This window comes from Pelobates fuscus, chromosome 1 (assembly GCF_036172605.1).
Source record: "Pelobates fuscus isolate aPelFus1 chromosome 1, aPelFus1.pri, whole genome shotgun sequence".
NCBI lineage: Eukaryota > Metazoa > Chordata > Amphibia > Anura > Pelobatidae > Pelobates > Pelobates fuscus.
Window position 1 is genome coordinate 201,672,897 of NC_086317.1, and position 15,878 is coordinate 201,688,774.

General features: G+C 41.7%; 1 protein-coding gene across 1 annotated transcript in view; it reads right to left on the reverse strand.

The window, feature by feature from the left end:
• AHDC1 (AT-hook DNA binding motif containing 1) overlaps positions 1 to 14,384 on the reverse strand; it is a 90,187-nt gene extending 75,803 nt beyond the window's left edge. Inside the window, exon 1 of the mRNA XM_063453571.1 lies at positions 13,966 to 14,384. Within this exon, the coding sequence (XP_063309641.1) occupies positions 13,966 to 14,032 (67 nt within the window). The 5' untranslated portion in view covers positions 14,033 to 14,384. The remainder of the gene's footprint in view (positions 1 to 13,965) is intronic.
• Positions 14,385 to 15,878: the final 1,494 nt, after the last annotated feature.

The window sequence follows — 15,878 nt, forward strand, 5'->3', positions numbered from 1 at the left end:
GGGTGGGGGGGGGGGGGGTGAGGAGGATGGGGGGTGCTAGCTCAGGCTCCAGGGCAGGAGAGGGAGGAGGGGGGGAGAAATCTGACAGGGCTCCAACATTGATCTGATAACCAAGCTTAAACTTGTTAAGGACTATCTGAGGGATGTAAACACAAGCTATAGCAATGTGAATAGAATATTTTAAATTACCCTGCTTTATACTAAAAGATCCATCAGAGATGCATATCTCAGATTAGCGCAAAGAAAAGGCTGCCCCCTAGTAGGATCAGGTCACAATCTAAAGTAATTAGCCATTTTCATCAGTGTTTAATAATGCATGCATACATATATTCCCCAAACAAACTCTAAACACACACCAGGAGACTATAGTATAAGCCACGAACACACTATATGTACATTCATAGATTTCCTGCCCTAATGTGTTTTATACCCCACCTCCTATAGACTGTAAGTTTGTTTGAGCAGGGCCCTCTTCAACCTATCGTTTCTGTAAGTTTTCTTGTAGTTGTCCTATTTATAGGTAAATCCCCCCTCTAATAATATTGTTGGCGCTATATAAATGGCGATAATAAAAATAATAATTGCAAGCTTGTTTGAGCAGGGCCTTCTTATCTAAATATATAGTCAATAATTCAATTCTAGTCTTCATAGCAAATATATGTCTTTACTCATACTAAATTCTGTCTGACTGTAGTATTTTACTAGCATGCAAAAATGTAACAAGTACTCAAAGGCAAATACAGCCTAGGAATATGCATTTGCTTGTCGGTAAAATGTTGACGTAACTAGCTCTTTACTAGGGATGCACCGAAATAAATTCTGGGCCGAAACCGAAACTTCAGGATGCCCTTGGCCGAAAACAACGTTTTCCCCAAAAAGGATTTTGAAATAGTTTTTTTCTATAATTTGATTATTAGACTTTTTTAATGAATCTAATATGAAAAAACTTCCCTCCTCTTTTAGTGGTCCCCCCTACTCCAGTGTTCCTTTTCCATTCCCTGTACCTTAGTTCCCCCCCCCCCCCCCTTAATGTCCCTCCCCAATCCCATAATGTATTCCCCTCCCCTCCCCCACCATAGTGTTATCACAGACCCATGAATTTTAGCTTCATTGCGGTAACGTATAGTAACAGACCCCTAATTGTGGTTCATCTGAACTTGCTAATTAAAGCGTACAATCAGGGAAGTTTCTATTCCAAGTTCAATAGTGTATTTATGTCTTGGTGAATACTTAATTCAGAGTAGTAACAAACACAGATCGGCGAAGCTCCTGACGCTGACTTAGCCGTCCCCTTGTCACAGCTCCAGGTTATAGATATCTACCAATATTAAAAAAAAACAAAATAAAATTTAAAAAAGTGCTTCATACACTAGCTACTTGGGGTAAGTACATGTCAAAAAGGAGAGCCTGCTTGGACATATCTATGTATTATACATTTGCATATCATAAGAATTAAATGGTAACTTTTACTAAAAATAAATTAATGGAACACTAGCGTTGGGAGTACAAATGTGTATTCCAAATGCTCTAGTGCACTGTTAACCATTTTGGTGACTGGCCCCCACTTGCAGGAAGTACAAAATTTTACTCACCTATTCTCCCTTGCTCCACCAGTCTCTGGAGAAGCTCTGTCTCCTTGGCTGGGATCATGGAAATATATGCTCTCAGTCAATCCAATGCAATCAATCCCATAGGAAAGTATTGTGAGGCTGATACACATGCACTGTCTCTGAGGCCATCTGATTTTACATTTTTAACTCTGCTACTTCATCAGAAATATCTCTAAAGGCTGTCAGAATAACAGTCACTAAATGCATATAAACCCTGCAATGAAAATACTGCACTTTGTAATTTTTCATCAATATTTAAAAAATATTTAGTCCTGTTACTTAATTTTTTTAATTTGTTGTTTTATGCCACCACCACAGGCAGGGGCATGGGAGAGAATCATTCTACCTCATTCTCACACAAGCAGAGTCTTCAAATAAGTTCTCTATCGGCACACCAAAGGTTTAGTATCACGTAAGAACAGAACTGGGCAATGCCTAAATTCTTTTCTGTTAGTGTGCTTAGAGGATTGGGCAGACATTACAGAAAAATACCTCAGAAGTACAGATTAATTACATAACTTTCTCTTTAATTAAATACACAAGCTGAAGTGGAAAGTAGATTCTGGCCATGTCCATCATGAAGGTGGAGAAAGGTTTACAATACAGAATTGTAAAGAGTTGGTCTCACAGAGAAAAAAATGTTGAGTTTAGTGGATCATGGTTCGGCTAGGAAAGAGTGTCAGGGACTAGTAGGGATGGGGAGTAAAAGGTAGAAATAGACACCTGCTGAAAGTGTCCAGTAACTGAAATACAAAGAGCATGCCAACAGGAAGTAGTAGGGCTCTGTCACCTCAAACCCTGTGGAAGTACACAATGTATAACCACATGTTTCTGTATACCAAGACGTGTTCCTGTCCTAATGTGTTTTATACCCCACCTCCTATAGACTATAAGCTCGTTTGAGCAGGGTCCTCTTCAACCGATTGTTCCTGTAAGTTTTCTTGTAATTGTCCTATTTATAGTTAAATCCTCCCTCTCATAATAGTGTAAAGCACTACGGAATCTATTGGCGCTATATAAATGGCGATAATAATAATAGGCAGGAGGTGCAATGAGTAAACATCCACCAAACCGTGCTCTACCCATGTCCAACATCTGGTGTCGTGTATTTCGCTCAAACCCCCACTAGACGTAAAAGGTAATACAGCCCCCAAACAATGCCACACAAACGCAAATATAGACAGACTTAAATACAATTATTATTCTGATGGTGTAGTAGTACTAGTAGTTTAAACTATATCTCCCGAGTGTCAGAGTATTAAACAACTCCTCTATCTGCTATATCAGTTCTCACCCACATGCTGAAACTGAATGAAGTCACAAGACATAATTCTCACAAGGCAGATTTTTTTATTTTTCCTTTTTAAACTGAAATGTTTTGTATAACTATACACCCGCGGTTACTCTAAACTGATATAGTAACTTCAGTAAACCTGATCAGTAAAATAGACTGCTGCCGTCCAAACAAATAATTACAATCTGTATAGTAGAATGACAAAGTAAACAATACATAAGTTTGTCTTCAGATAGTTCACAGATATGACGTGACAATCTAAGCATCTATGTACTGTGACCACTCCAGTTTCTGTAGTGACTATAGTGCCACGATCTAATAGCAACAGGGTTGATACAAACTGATTTTAAAAAAATAGATTTTTAAATGTAAAAGATTTAAAAACATTTTTTGATCCTTTTGCATCAACCCTGTTGCCCTACAGAAACTGTAGTGGTCACAGTGGATGCAATGTAAATTATAGTGCTACTACACACATAGATGCTTGCTTAGATTGCCACATCATATCTGTGAACTATCTGCACTGACAATGCAGAAACACGGTCTTAAAAAGGATCTAAAAGAAAAACAACTTAATCTGCTTTTAATGTAGTGTCCTGTGTCCGAATCTATGTTTTTCTTGGGCGCTTGTTTCCATAAAACATAAGGAAAAGGGACTACTTTTCTTTATGTAGAGCAATTTAGTTGGCAAAAGTTGACAATGGGCAGAGATTAAACCAATGTTAATTCTGTTTCAATTAAAATCGACCCATAATCCAGAGAAGGGTAAACAGCAGACATGACAGAGGAGAGCATAATAGCTGTGCCCAGCACACAGAAGAAATTATAAATATATGTAGAGGCAAATTACAAGAGAGGGAGGATATTCCTTTAAAGGGACACTCCAGGCACCCAGACCACTTCAGCTCATTGGAGTGGTCTGGGTGCCAACTCCCACTACCCTTAACCCTGCAAGTGTAATTATTGCAGTTTTTTTAAAACTGCAATATTTACCTTGCAGGGTTAAGTCCTCCCCTAGTGGCTGTCTATTAGACAGCCACTAGAGGACACTTCCTGCTTCATAGCACAGGTTTTCTGTGCTAGAGCGTCGCTGGACGTCCTCACGCTGTGTGAGGACCTCCAGCGTCGCTCTATTCCCCATAGGGAAGCATTGAAATTCATTTTCAATGCTTTCCTATGGGGTGCGCTAATGCGCATGCGCGGCATTGCCGCGCATGCGCATTAGGTCTCCTCGGCCGGCGGGCGAGATCAGTCTCGCCCACCGGCCGACGTAACCAGAAGGAGGAGCGGCGGGGGAGGAGGAAGCAGCGACGTGGGACCTGTCGCTGCCCCTGGTAAGTGACTGAAGGGGTTTTCACCCCTTCAGTAACCGGGGATTGGTGGGTGGGAGGGAGAGGGACCCTCCAGTGCCAGAAAAACGGATCGTTTTTCTGGCACTGGAGTTTCCCTTTAAGTAACACTAGTGTTAAACCAGCAATTTAGGAGAACTCCCCCCCCCACCTTCTGTGGAGTCTTATAAAATACTTTTTCACCTCTGGTCTGCCCAGACTGGCTCTACCTCCATAGCTTAAGATACAAATCTGGATAGCAAAGATATAAAGAGTTCTGGGCTGGGGGCGGGGCCGGACAGCTCCTGCAACACATCACCAAATAAAACTACTAAAACATGCCTTTCCACCTAAAAGCAATGGTGCCCTGAGTAAAAGGACTACTGGATCCAGGGACAGGATGGCTCATCGAGCTTCAGTCCCCTGGAGGAGAAGTTCTACGTTGCCCCAACTGACTCCTTCTCTGGCGGTAAGTGGGGCGGATGGCCGCTGCCCCACTACCCTGCAACGCAGAATCCAGCCAGAGACACAAACCTGAGCAGACCCAGCCCAGTCCCCCCCCCATGGACCGGTGGGGGTGATCCCGGTTCTCATCCGGTGGTCCTGACCGAGACACTGCAATCGAGGCCGGAGGGCCTGACCGCTGCACCCAAGATGGCGGGCGCCATGTGCACAGGGGGCAAGGAGAAGACCAGCTCACTCTTCGCGCTCACAAACGACATCGTGGCTTCTGCCTTCCGACCCTGCCATACAGAGAGGCGGGAAAACCCTCACCCATCCCTGCAGCCATCCAAACCTGCAATGACAACGGCTGCACTGGGGGCGAAGGAAACACACCGCGCACTGAACATTCCCGCCTGGAAGGACCGAGCCTGCCGCCAAGCGGAGTCCCTCTGCAAGAAGAGTGACCCCTTGCTCACCTCCCACCCAGCCTGCAATAGGGAGACCCAGAAAACGGCAAACTCGTGCAGACGACACCAAGCTACCCACTATAGCTGACAGCCGCCCCCAGATTAATAAAAGGGGCAACCTCAACAAACCACGGCTGCAACACAAGGGAACCCAGTGAGAAACTCAAAGTACAGCATGGATGGACTATGCTCTGATGCCTGCTCTGACTGACACTTACTCCTTGCTACACAGAAATAGCAGAGCAGGTATCGGATAGTAATGGGACTCCCCCCCCCTGTCTGTGAGAGTTCGGGACTTCCATAATGACGGCCCTCCCCACTGGCAGTTTCATCAACCAGGGTGATATCTTTGCTAGAGCAACCTACCTATACCTAGCTTGAATGTCACTCTATAATCTAACTGCACTAGCCTGTTTACATAGCTAGCGTTGTATACCTGCATTACTTGTGTCGTTAATAGACTAGCTTATGTACTGAACAAGCCTAATTACAGTTTAAACTTATTCTTAACGTCGATTAACTAAGCCTGACTATAATATAAAAAAAATGTGCCTTTTACTCTTATGTCCCGCATGTTAAGCGAGGAAAATGCCTGAGGACTGCTTTTGGGGCATGTCTGCTTGTACAGAGTGCTGGGCTAACCTAGCTTTGTAGTGCAGCAATTTTAAATTAACAAAATTTAGATTAACAAGATACTCTCAAATTGTTGTTAAACAAAACTACAACTCATGTGATGCTCAGACAAAATACAATTATTTTTCTTTTAGGGTGATTTGCATCATGGGATTTGTTCGATAGCTACATGCGGATTACAGAAACATGCAAGGGTATTGAAATAACCTAAACTGCACAGTACACAAAATTGTTACCACCAAGCAATACACAATGTTTGTTTGTTTCTTTCCAGCAGAAAACTGTGCCAGGTTCTAGTCTAGGTTGACAAAAAGCTTCTCTTTACTTAAAATATACTTTTTTTTTTTAATGCAACCTAGTGATCTATAAATGTCCAAAGCTAAAACTTCAGGTTTATTAACGGCAAATTATTACAAAAATTAATCTAACATTACTAAAGTCAGTATGTGTTTAATGTAGAACTCCGTATCATTTATTGGCATGTTAGATATTCTAACTTACACACTATTCTTGATATACCAAATTCAATTTTGCATCTGATTTAAACCATAAAAGTCCATCCAGTCTGTAATCCAACAAATGAAAGTTAATTAACCCAATATGCCTCAGTAATGGGCCAAGAAAGGCCAGGTTAAAGGGACACTCCAGGCACAAAAACAAATTAATCTAAATTACATTATGGTGTCAGGAGGCACCCTCAAGAGTTTAAACCATTCTCAAACAGTTTAGCCCCTAAGCTAACCCCCCCCACCCCACTTTAACTCCTTGAGCTAAAAATGCCTCTAGTGTCCTCCTGGCATCATAAAAGCTTCACTTAGGCGAAGTTGCTTTGGTGCCTGGAGTACTCTTTAAGTCAAGGGGTCGACAGATTGTGGGTTTGGCCAATAATATCAGCCAATATACAGCAAACATCGGAATCTGTGTAAATGATACTGATATATTGCCGATACTGGAAGGAGGTTGAGGCTGCCCGACCGGGGTGCCACTCACAATGCAGAGGGGGCAGTTGGGACCCATAACACCCTATCTCAGGGATAGGCAACCTTCGGCACTCCAGATGTTTTGGACTACATCCCCCATAATGCTAGCAAAGCATCATGGGAGGTGTAGTCCAAAACATCTGTAGTGCCGAAGGTTGCCTATGCCTGCCCTATCTTCTGGTTTCCGGCAGGTCTTTCCAACACTCGCAGGCTCCGGCTGTCAAAGTGCTGCAGTCTGTTACCACGGTGATGCTCCTCACGGTATGCAAAAAAACAGCGTGTCCTGGGTTTCAGCCGCCCTCACTACAATGTGCAAGATCATAGTAGCCTGCACAATGCCACAGACCACCAGGGTGAGTTATGTCCCCCTCCCAGGCAAAATGCTGAAAAGAAAGAATATTGGTATTTATAGGCCCAAAAGGCCACCAATAATCCCTATCTGTATCGACACTTAAAAATTAATATAGGTCGATCCCTAGATAAGCCACTGCAGGACTGGATGTAAACAACTCATTTTTTAGTAATAAGATACATATAAAAGCATGTACAGTCAAGTATATACTTCACAGATCAATAAAATAACAAATGAGTAAAATGGGCATTGAGATAAAATATATATATATATATATATATATATATATACACACACACACACACACACACTTTCACTATAACTATACAAACTTCTCATAAGACAGAAATTTCTAGAAGTCTTGGGAGTTATTTTGGGAGCCTATGCTTCCTGACTCCTGGGGATTTCTCACTTTTTTTTTTTTTCCAGCAAAAAAAAAAAGAAAAAAGAAAAAAAAAGAGAGAGAGACCTATTGCCCTGGAGGACCGGTTTAAAAAATAGCTGTTTTCACCAGAATGAGTGGGGTCACATTTTCACAGGAAGTAAGGGGAAGTGTGAGGTAAGCTGAGTGAATAACTGTTGCATCCACCCAGAGACACACTCTTTAACACAGGGCATTGCCCAACTTCCACTGACACACATACAAACTCATACTCCAGACGTACTCATTAGTACCAAGTCAAGTGAAAACAGCTTGTGTGACACTGTTCTGGCCAACAGTTTACATATTGCAATAAAACGCCACGACATACAGTGTATGGTAGTAGAATTACACATGCATTTTGAAGGACTTTTCCAGAGGTGCCTAGATTCCCAGCCACATAGTATTAAACAAAGATGTCATTCAAGTGCAGACTTTTATATAAAATGGAGTGGCAACATTTTGGCTATATATCCATTGTACAGCACTGCAGAATTTGTTGGTGATTTATAAATAACAATATACATTTAAGCCTCTCTCAAACCACAGTTCAAATGCATGGCCGAAACACTGTCACACTGTTTTACTAGAAGTCTGCACTTGGATGACCTATGTGTGATATCTCTGTTTCGAATACAGTGACTTTTTCCTCTGAATAAACATTGTATAGAATATCCACTATTGTGACAGACTGAGGAAAATGTAAAATCCTTTATATTAAAATATAAATATGGCTAGCAAAAAATATACACAGAGACAAGCAAATAGATGTTTTATAAAATAAAAATTCCAACTACCATGATGCTCAGCCAACTACTTCCTTCTTAGTACATTTGCTGTGCATCAGGGAACTTTTAGTTTCACCACAGTTGAAAAGTTAATTGCTGATTACACTATGTCTACAGGCTAAAAAGCACAACTAAAAGTATCTACTTTTATAGGACACTGATCATTTGAAACCTCATCAATTCCCTGAACAAGCTGTGCGTCCGTGAAACAGGTATCTGCATACGCTTGTCTCACTGTGGTTCACCAGTTGGTTGGGGAGATAAAAGGTTAAAAAAAAAATGTAAAAAAAATATAGAATCATTTAAATCTAGGTATTGGTAATATTGTTACTCATCTCCTATAAACTGTTGACTTGTAGTAGAACAGAAATTCCATATTGATACCACTAGATGGATTTTTGTTTTTTTAAGATTTCTATGACTATTCCCATCCTTGTGTAAGAATTTGGATATTTTAAATTGATCGTTCACAAATTATGTAAAAGGAACAAAAACCTTGGCACTCTGTTACACTTTGTATACAATAATGTAACAAAATGTTTAAAAATATTTAAGTTTGACAGGCTGTCTTTGGACACAGACTGTTGCTATAGAAACTACAGCCAGTATTTTGTATGCAAACATCAGGGACATACAGGGCTGGAAGACTGCAAGGGATATATTTAACAGGAACCAAGTATAAAACACACAACTACACACATTTGTGCTAATGATCTATATTGTTTGCCTATTTTTATTTTAAACATGCAACAGTGCAAATTTCAAAGAATCTCTGGGTACAAGCCCACATACTGTACTATTGTTAAAACATGTGGGAAAACTATTGTTAGGCGGTGGCGCCATTTAATGACTCACAATGAATACAGAATGTCCTTGTACATGTATTTCACATGACATACACTGGGCATGAAAAAAAATACATTACAGTACTAGCGCACAATCTGTTCATATCTACTACATGTTTCAGATGTAGGCATCAAAAGATTTTGAATGCAATGCATCATTATTTTGAAAATTAGTTAATATAAAATGCACACAAACATGAAAAAAGATGGGCAATGACTGTGTGCACAAAAATGGAAAGCAGATCCCATTTCACTTTGGTTGCATGGAACACTAACACCTCAATTGACCATAGTTGCCATTTTTTACAATACCTCTAGCAACCATCACTCCCAAAAGACACTAACAGACAGACTGACCGATCACTTTCACTAATTGAAACGTAATCATATAAAATATGCAAGAAATGCCACAAACCTTTTAAACCCTAACAAACACTACCTCCTAAAATTTAGAAAATGCAATACCTGACTTAACATTTAAAACATATCACTAAGTCAAGTCACAGTCCAGCTGTTTTTCATACATAAAGCAGTTAGTGGGAAGGGTTTGATCCAGGGTGGAAAATCCAAGACAGAGGGGAGATAAATATACAAACACTGCCAACCCCCCCCCCCAAATAACCACTTCATATATACACAGACTCTTTTCCACTTAGAAACAGGCTGTAGGAAAAACAAGGGATCGCAATCCAAAGCAGGAAGGCTGGCCAATCCATAGTCAAGGGTCATGTAACTTTGGGAATGATACAAATGGGGGATGCAAAATGCTGTGTATTCCAAAGCAAGAAGGAGGAGGAGGATGAGGAGGAGGAGACGAAAGGGTAGAAAGGCTGCAAGAGAGAGATAATGGATAGCGAAGTAGGGATAGAGAAGTTGGGGAAAGGTGGGACACAGACAGATCCCCAAAAATGAGATTAAGTTGTAAAATTAGAAAAATGAACAGTCCAGGATAGCAAGTAAGTAGTGAAGGGAGACCCTGACTGAAGTGCAGAATTAGCAGAACAGCACAAACAAGGATAGGCCAGAAAACAGAGGGTCACAACAGACACGCAATGATAGGACAAAACACTTAGATGTGGAAAAAAAAAAATAACTAAAGAGAGATACATTCAGGTTTTAATTGAACTTGCAACCCGGTCTTAAATATTAGCACACTAAATGAGCTATGCCATTAAAAAAAAAAAAAAAACATTCAACATATCATGGTTAGCCAACACACAATTCTACAGTTGTCATGGAACTACAGTTGCCATAATTCAGACGGACACAGACACTCCCTTTCTTTTTCAAGGATTGCTGGGCATCATGAGGCATGCAGTTCCACCTCAGCAGGAAAACTGGATGTCGATTAACCCTAGATTGACAGACTTGGTTAACCTAAATAACAGCACAAGACAGGAAGCAGATTGAGAAGTGCAAACGCACAGCAAAATAGAAGATGCCACTCCATGAGTTGTCCTGGGAGTGCAAAAAAAAACCTGACATGCAGAAATGCATGTGTAGATTGTGGGAGACGAGTCCCATTATTTAATAGTGAGGCAGTGCAGTTTTTATGCATAATCCTGTATTATGAACAGTACTGAATTATTTTGTTTATCAAATAAAATACAAAATATATTCACTAATTTAACCTTTACATTTGTACCTACAAAATACTAGTTTCCTCTACATGGCACATAAACAAGCAACCATCAAACATACCATGAATTTAGACTTAACTCTAGTTTAAAAATCACATACAAGTGTGCAGAAAAGTCACATTTACCATACAAATCTGCTAACAGTGTTTGCACCAGAACAGACATTATAATCTATGCAACTTTTTCCGTCTCATAATGTTGGGAATCATTTCCATTAACACAGCTTTAAACATGGTGTCTAAAAAGTAAAATTATGTAGGCAACATCTGCTGACAAGAACTGGGACCCCCCTTCAATTCAACCCTAAATGAACCAATATGAATTAGTGCATAGCTGAGCAAGGTCCCCCTGGGTTAACTTGAGTTGAGAAAATAATTGTTAATTTAGTGTTACCCAGACAGAAATCAAAATATTGTCTAAATCCTACTGGATATGGACTGACAAAAGAAATATTTTACAAATCAACCTTGTAAATAGCATTTGATAATGTGGAAGCTTTATATTCAACCCCAAATTAAGGTATAATATTAAACAATATGCCATTATATGACTCCTACAGTGCAAATTATAGATCATTCTTGTGTGACTAGAGTAGCTCCAAAATCATTTGTTAAATTAAAGACAAAAACATATCCACCATATAAAGCTAAAAATAAACTATAAATCGTTTAAAAAAAAAACGAGTGACTTCTGCACATTTTTAGATATGTAACACCAAAGCCATATTAACTTCAAAAGATTATATAGTTCTATAACAACTGTCACTGATTTGCTAGGCTATGACACACAGAAAAAACATTTTTATAACAAATTCCTATAGAGGAAAAAAAAAAATTGTTTTAAAATATACACTCACACAAAAGAATAACATTTGCATGTATATAAAAGATATGCCATGACATAAAATACACATAATATCCATTTATACACACTTCTAACCTGCCTTGTTCTTGCCTATGTGCCTCCACAGGCTGCTCCAGACAGAGTGTGTATGTAAATATGTATATATGTGCGTGATAGTCTCCCAGTCACCTCCCCTTAGTACTGATTGGCTGCAAAGACCCAGAGTGTCATTGTTTTTGCCTGTGACATATAAAAACACTCACATTTAAAAAAAAAAAATATCTAGGGTTGCATTTTCAATAGAGGGAAAATGGGTAAACTTCAGAACATTGTAAATGAATTAAACAAAACCAAACTGAATAAATGTCACGCAATTTATTGCATTTAAATGTGTTTAAATTTAAAGGGGGGTTAATGTTTTCCGATTATACACAACATTTTAAGGACTACAGAGTCCACAGCAAGAGCTTTATAGAATGATCTAGGTTCTTTAACCCATCCATCCTCAACACGCTCCTATGAGCAGAGGAAGGGAGAGGGACACATACAATGAATGTCACCTGAGCTGGGACATATGTCCCCTGATCCTCCCTTCTTCCTCCCACCTCTCAGGGTATAATGGCACCTTTTAATTAGAGTAGAGGGGGAAGGGAGGAAGAGAAGCAAGGGAGAATGAGCCAAGTTCTTTGGCAGTTTTTAGAGCACATAAAAACTTTACTGAAATAAAATTACACACGCTATTAAGGAAGAATCTAAATGAAGAGGTGACCATTTTAAATTGAAATAAAGACACAAACTTTTAGAAAATTGGATTCTACAAGAGATTAAAAGAGGAAGCTACTGAAAAGAGACCACATGAAACTGAGATATAGAAGAAGATAAGGTTTGATGTTAATCTGAATTGCCTATGAGGGGATTTAGTGTTCCACATATGCGAAACAATGTTTTGCAGCCTACATCTACAACCCCCAATTGGGGTGGGGGTGGGTGTGTGTGTGTGTGTGTGTGTGTGTGTGTGTATACACATAGAAATGATAATGTCAAGGTCTGTGAATGTAAAAACAAAGTATTTAGAGTCGGTACACAAAACTGAACATACATTGAAGTGTAAGAGACAGTAAATGCGGAAATAATATTAGCATCCAATACGGATTCTGAAAATTTTTTGCACCTGGATAGATCTGCAAAAATATAAAATAAAACCACTACAGACAGACATTTATACTACTATACCGTAATAGACATGTAAAGCTGCAATGAGTTACATGCATGGAGGCCTTGACACTTAAGAAGTCAGTGTGATAAAAGCAGAGGCCTGTGTGTCCATTTCAGAAAGCCCTAAACACCTATAGATTTATATGTGAAAACAGATCAGAAAACTGGCATCCAGATATCTTGGATAAGCAGATCACAGCGATATACTCTTACAGAGAACATAGGAGATGAAATCGCACATACATATATATATATATATATATATATATATATATATATATATATATATATATATATATATATATATATACACACACACACACACACACACAGACACACACACACACACACAGGTAGAGACAGGTTTAAAGACTGAAAGCCTGACAGGAAATGGGGATTAGCGAGTGACTGCTACAGACATGCTATACAGATTGGTCGATATCTCTGTGAGACAGTCACCTGGGGTTTATAGAAAGAGGGATGGGAGGCAGAGACACACTGGGAGCAGACAGGTAGAGATTGGGGAATTAGAGGGGGACGGAGAGGAAATAAGAGACGGTTACTGTGCGTGGAGACATCCTACTTATGCAGTCTGAATGAGACAGTCTCCAGGGTATTAAGAGAGAGTAGGAGACTACCTCAAATTGGTCCTTATAGGATAATTTTTTTTTTTTATATAAATAAATGTTAAAAAAAAAAAAAAAAAACACAAGCCGCCCCCCCTGTTATATATTTATCTTAATTGCCTGTGTTTGTACAGTGAGACAGGCAGGCGATGCTGACAATAAAAGCCCTGTGGGTAGTCTCAGTGAGTGTGTGATTGTAATGCATCCTGTTCGCAGTCTATTTATACTCACACTGACCCTGTGTGCAGCCAGCATTCACTCACAGCTAACCTTCACACCCCAGGTATCTGAGAGCTAGCCCTCCCAGGACTCCCAGCCAGCAGCCCGGGCTGGCTGAGCATGGCAGGCAGTGCCCGGGTGGTCAGAGCGCAGTGCTGGCAGTGCCCGGGTGGGCTGGCTGGGTGTAATGAGTCACACACAGACACACGGTGCCCAGTAACCCTCCCTCCCCCCTGTCTCCCCGGTGACTGGACACTGACCGCTCCCCGCCGGCTCCGGCTGCTCTCGGCCACTCATAGCTGCTCCGGCTCCGCTCACGGTAAGCATGGTCACATCATCCCGGGGCCGGGCTGTCCGCGGGGCCTTGGTGAGCGCTGTTACCCCCGGGGGGTGCGGGCTGGCTGTGAGCCGGTTCCCGGTGCGGGCCGTGCGGTGAGCCCCGGGGTGGCTGGCTGGCAGGGAGTCCCGGTGCGCTGTCACTGTATCCAGGGGTCTATCCGCCGCTCCCCGGGCTGTCCTGCTGACGGCTTCTCCGGGTGCATGCACGGCCGCGGGCCCCGGTGTGTTCCCTGCAAGCTCTCACTCCCTCTCTCCGGTATTTCCCCCGGTCTCACCGATCTCTCTCCTCCTCCGTGTCTCTGCGCTGAGTGTCTCTGAGCCGCCTCCGCCCGCAGCTGGCGCCGCCTTCTCCAACCCCCCCTTCTCCCCTCCAAGCTGCCAGCTGCATGCCGGGACTTGGAGTCATCCCCACTGGTCCCCTCTAGAGAGCGCGCGGAGCATACGGGGAAACGTAGTCTGTGTGCAGCGCGACGAAGTCTTACGTAACCATTGCGCAGCTGCGTAAGAAGCGGCCGCAAGACATCCAGGGAGTTGTAGTATTTTAAGGAATCCGTCTTTGAGGAGTCTAGAGTGTAGGTGGAGTTGCCGCACTTTGTGTACACTGATAAACAGGGACAGACTGAAGTCCGGAAGTACTTTTTATATTTTTATAATGCACCGCATTAGCCGGAGTCCGCACAGATATTATGCTATGCATGATTGAATTCGTAGTTCCTAACAGTAGCGAGGCATGCCGGTATATGTAGTCGCTTCTGTAAAGCTGCTGAGGCATGCTGGAAGTTGTAGTTTTTAAACCCTACTAGCACTGAGACAGATTGTGGGATTACAACTCACATGGCTGTTTAGACATTCTTGCTGAGCATTAGTGGGTTGTATATCACCAACAGCCCAGATCTACCCTGTTTGGACAGCCCTGGTCTAGAGCACTGTATTGAATAGTTGCTCAGAGTCCCAATGCATGCTGGGAGTTTTAGTTTCTGCAGACAGCTGTAGAGTCAAAACTACTTGCATGGCAAGTAGCCATACCAACTAAACAAGCCTATACAATACAACACTACTGGTAGTTCCCGACTTTACAAACTAATTGGTTCCGAAGCCTAGTTCATAAAGTGAGAACTAATTTCCCATAGACCGCAATGTAATAAACATGGGTTCCGTTCCTGACAAACAATTTTTTCCATTGAAAACCTTAATTATGAAGTACAAATACAAGATGAAAGCATAGCAAATACATATATGTTGTAAGAACATTAAAAGCAGACATACCATGTTGAAATCTTCATCAAATCATCATCAGTTATCTTCCTCCACAACCACATGTTGCACTTGTTTCTGGTTCGTTTAAGAAGCTGCATGTGTCTCATTACCCCCTCCCAGCCTTTCCAGGTTTCTCATTACCCCCTCTCAGGCCCTCCAAGTGTCTCATTCCTCCTCCCAGCTCCTCGAGGTGTCTCATTACCCCCTCCCAGCCCTTCCAGGTGTCTGCTTCCCCCTCTCAGTGTCTCATTGGCCCCTCCAGGTGTCTCAACCCTCCCCAAGCCCCTCCATGTGTCCATCCTCCCTCCCCTATTGTACCTGTCAATGTGTCTCTCCCCCCTCCCCACCTGTACCTGTCCATTTGTCTCTCCCCCATTCCTTCCTATACCCTCCAATGTGTCTCTCCCCCCTCCCCTCCTGTACCTGTCCATTTGTCTCTCCCCCATTCCTTCCTATACCCTCCAATGTGTCTCTCCCCCTCCCCTCCTGTACCTGTCCATTTGTCTCTCCCCCATTCCTTCCTATACCCTCCAATGTGTCTCTCCCCCCTCCCCTCCTGTACCTGTCCATTTGTCTC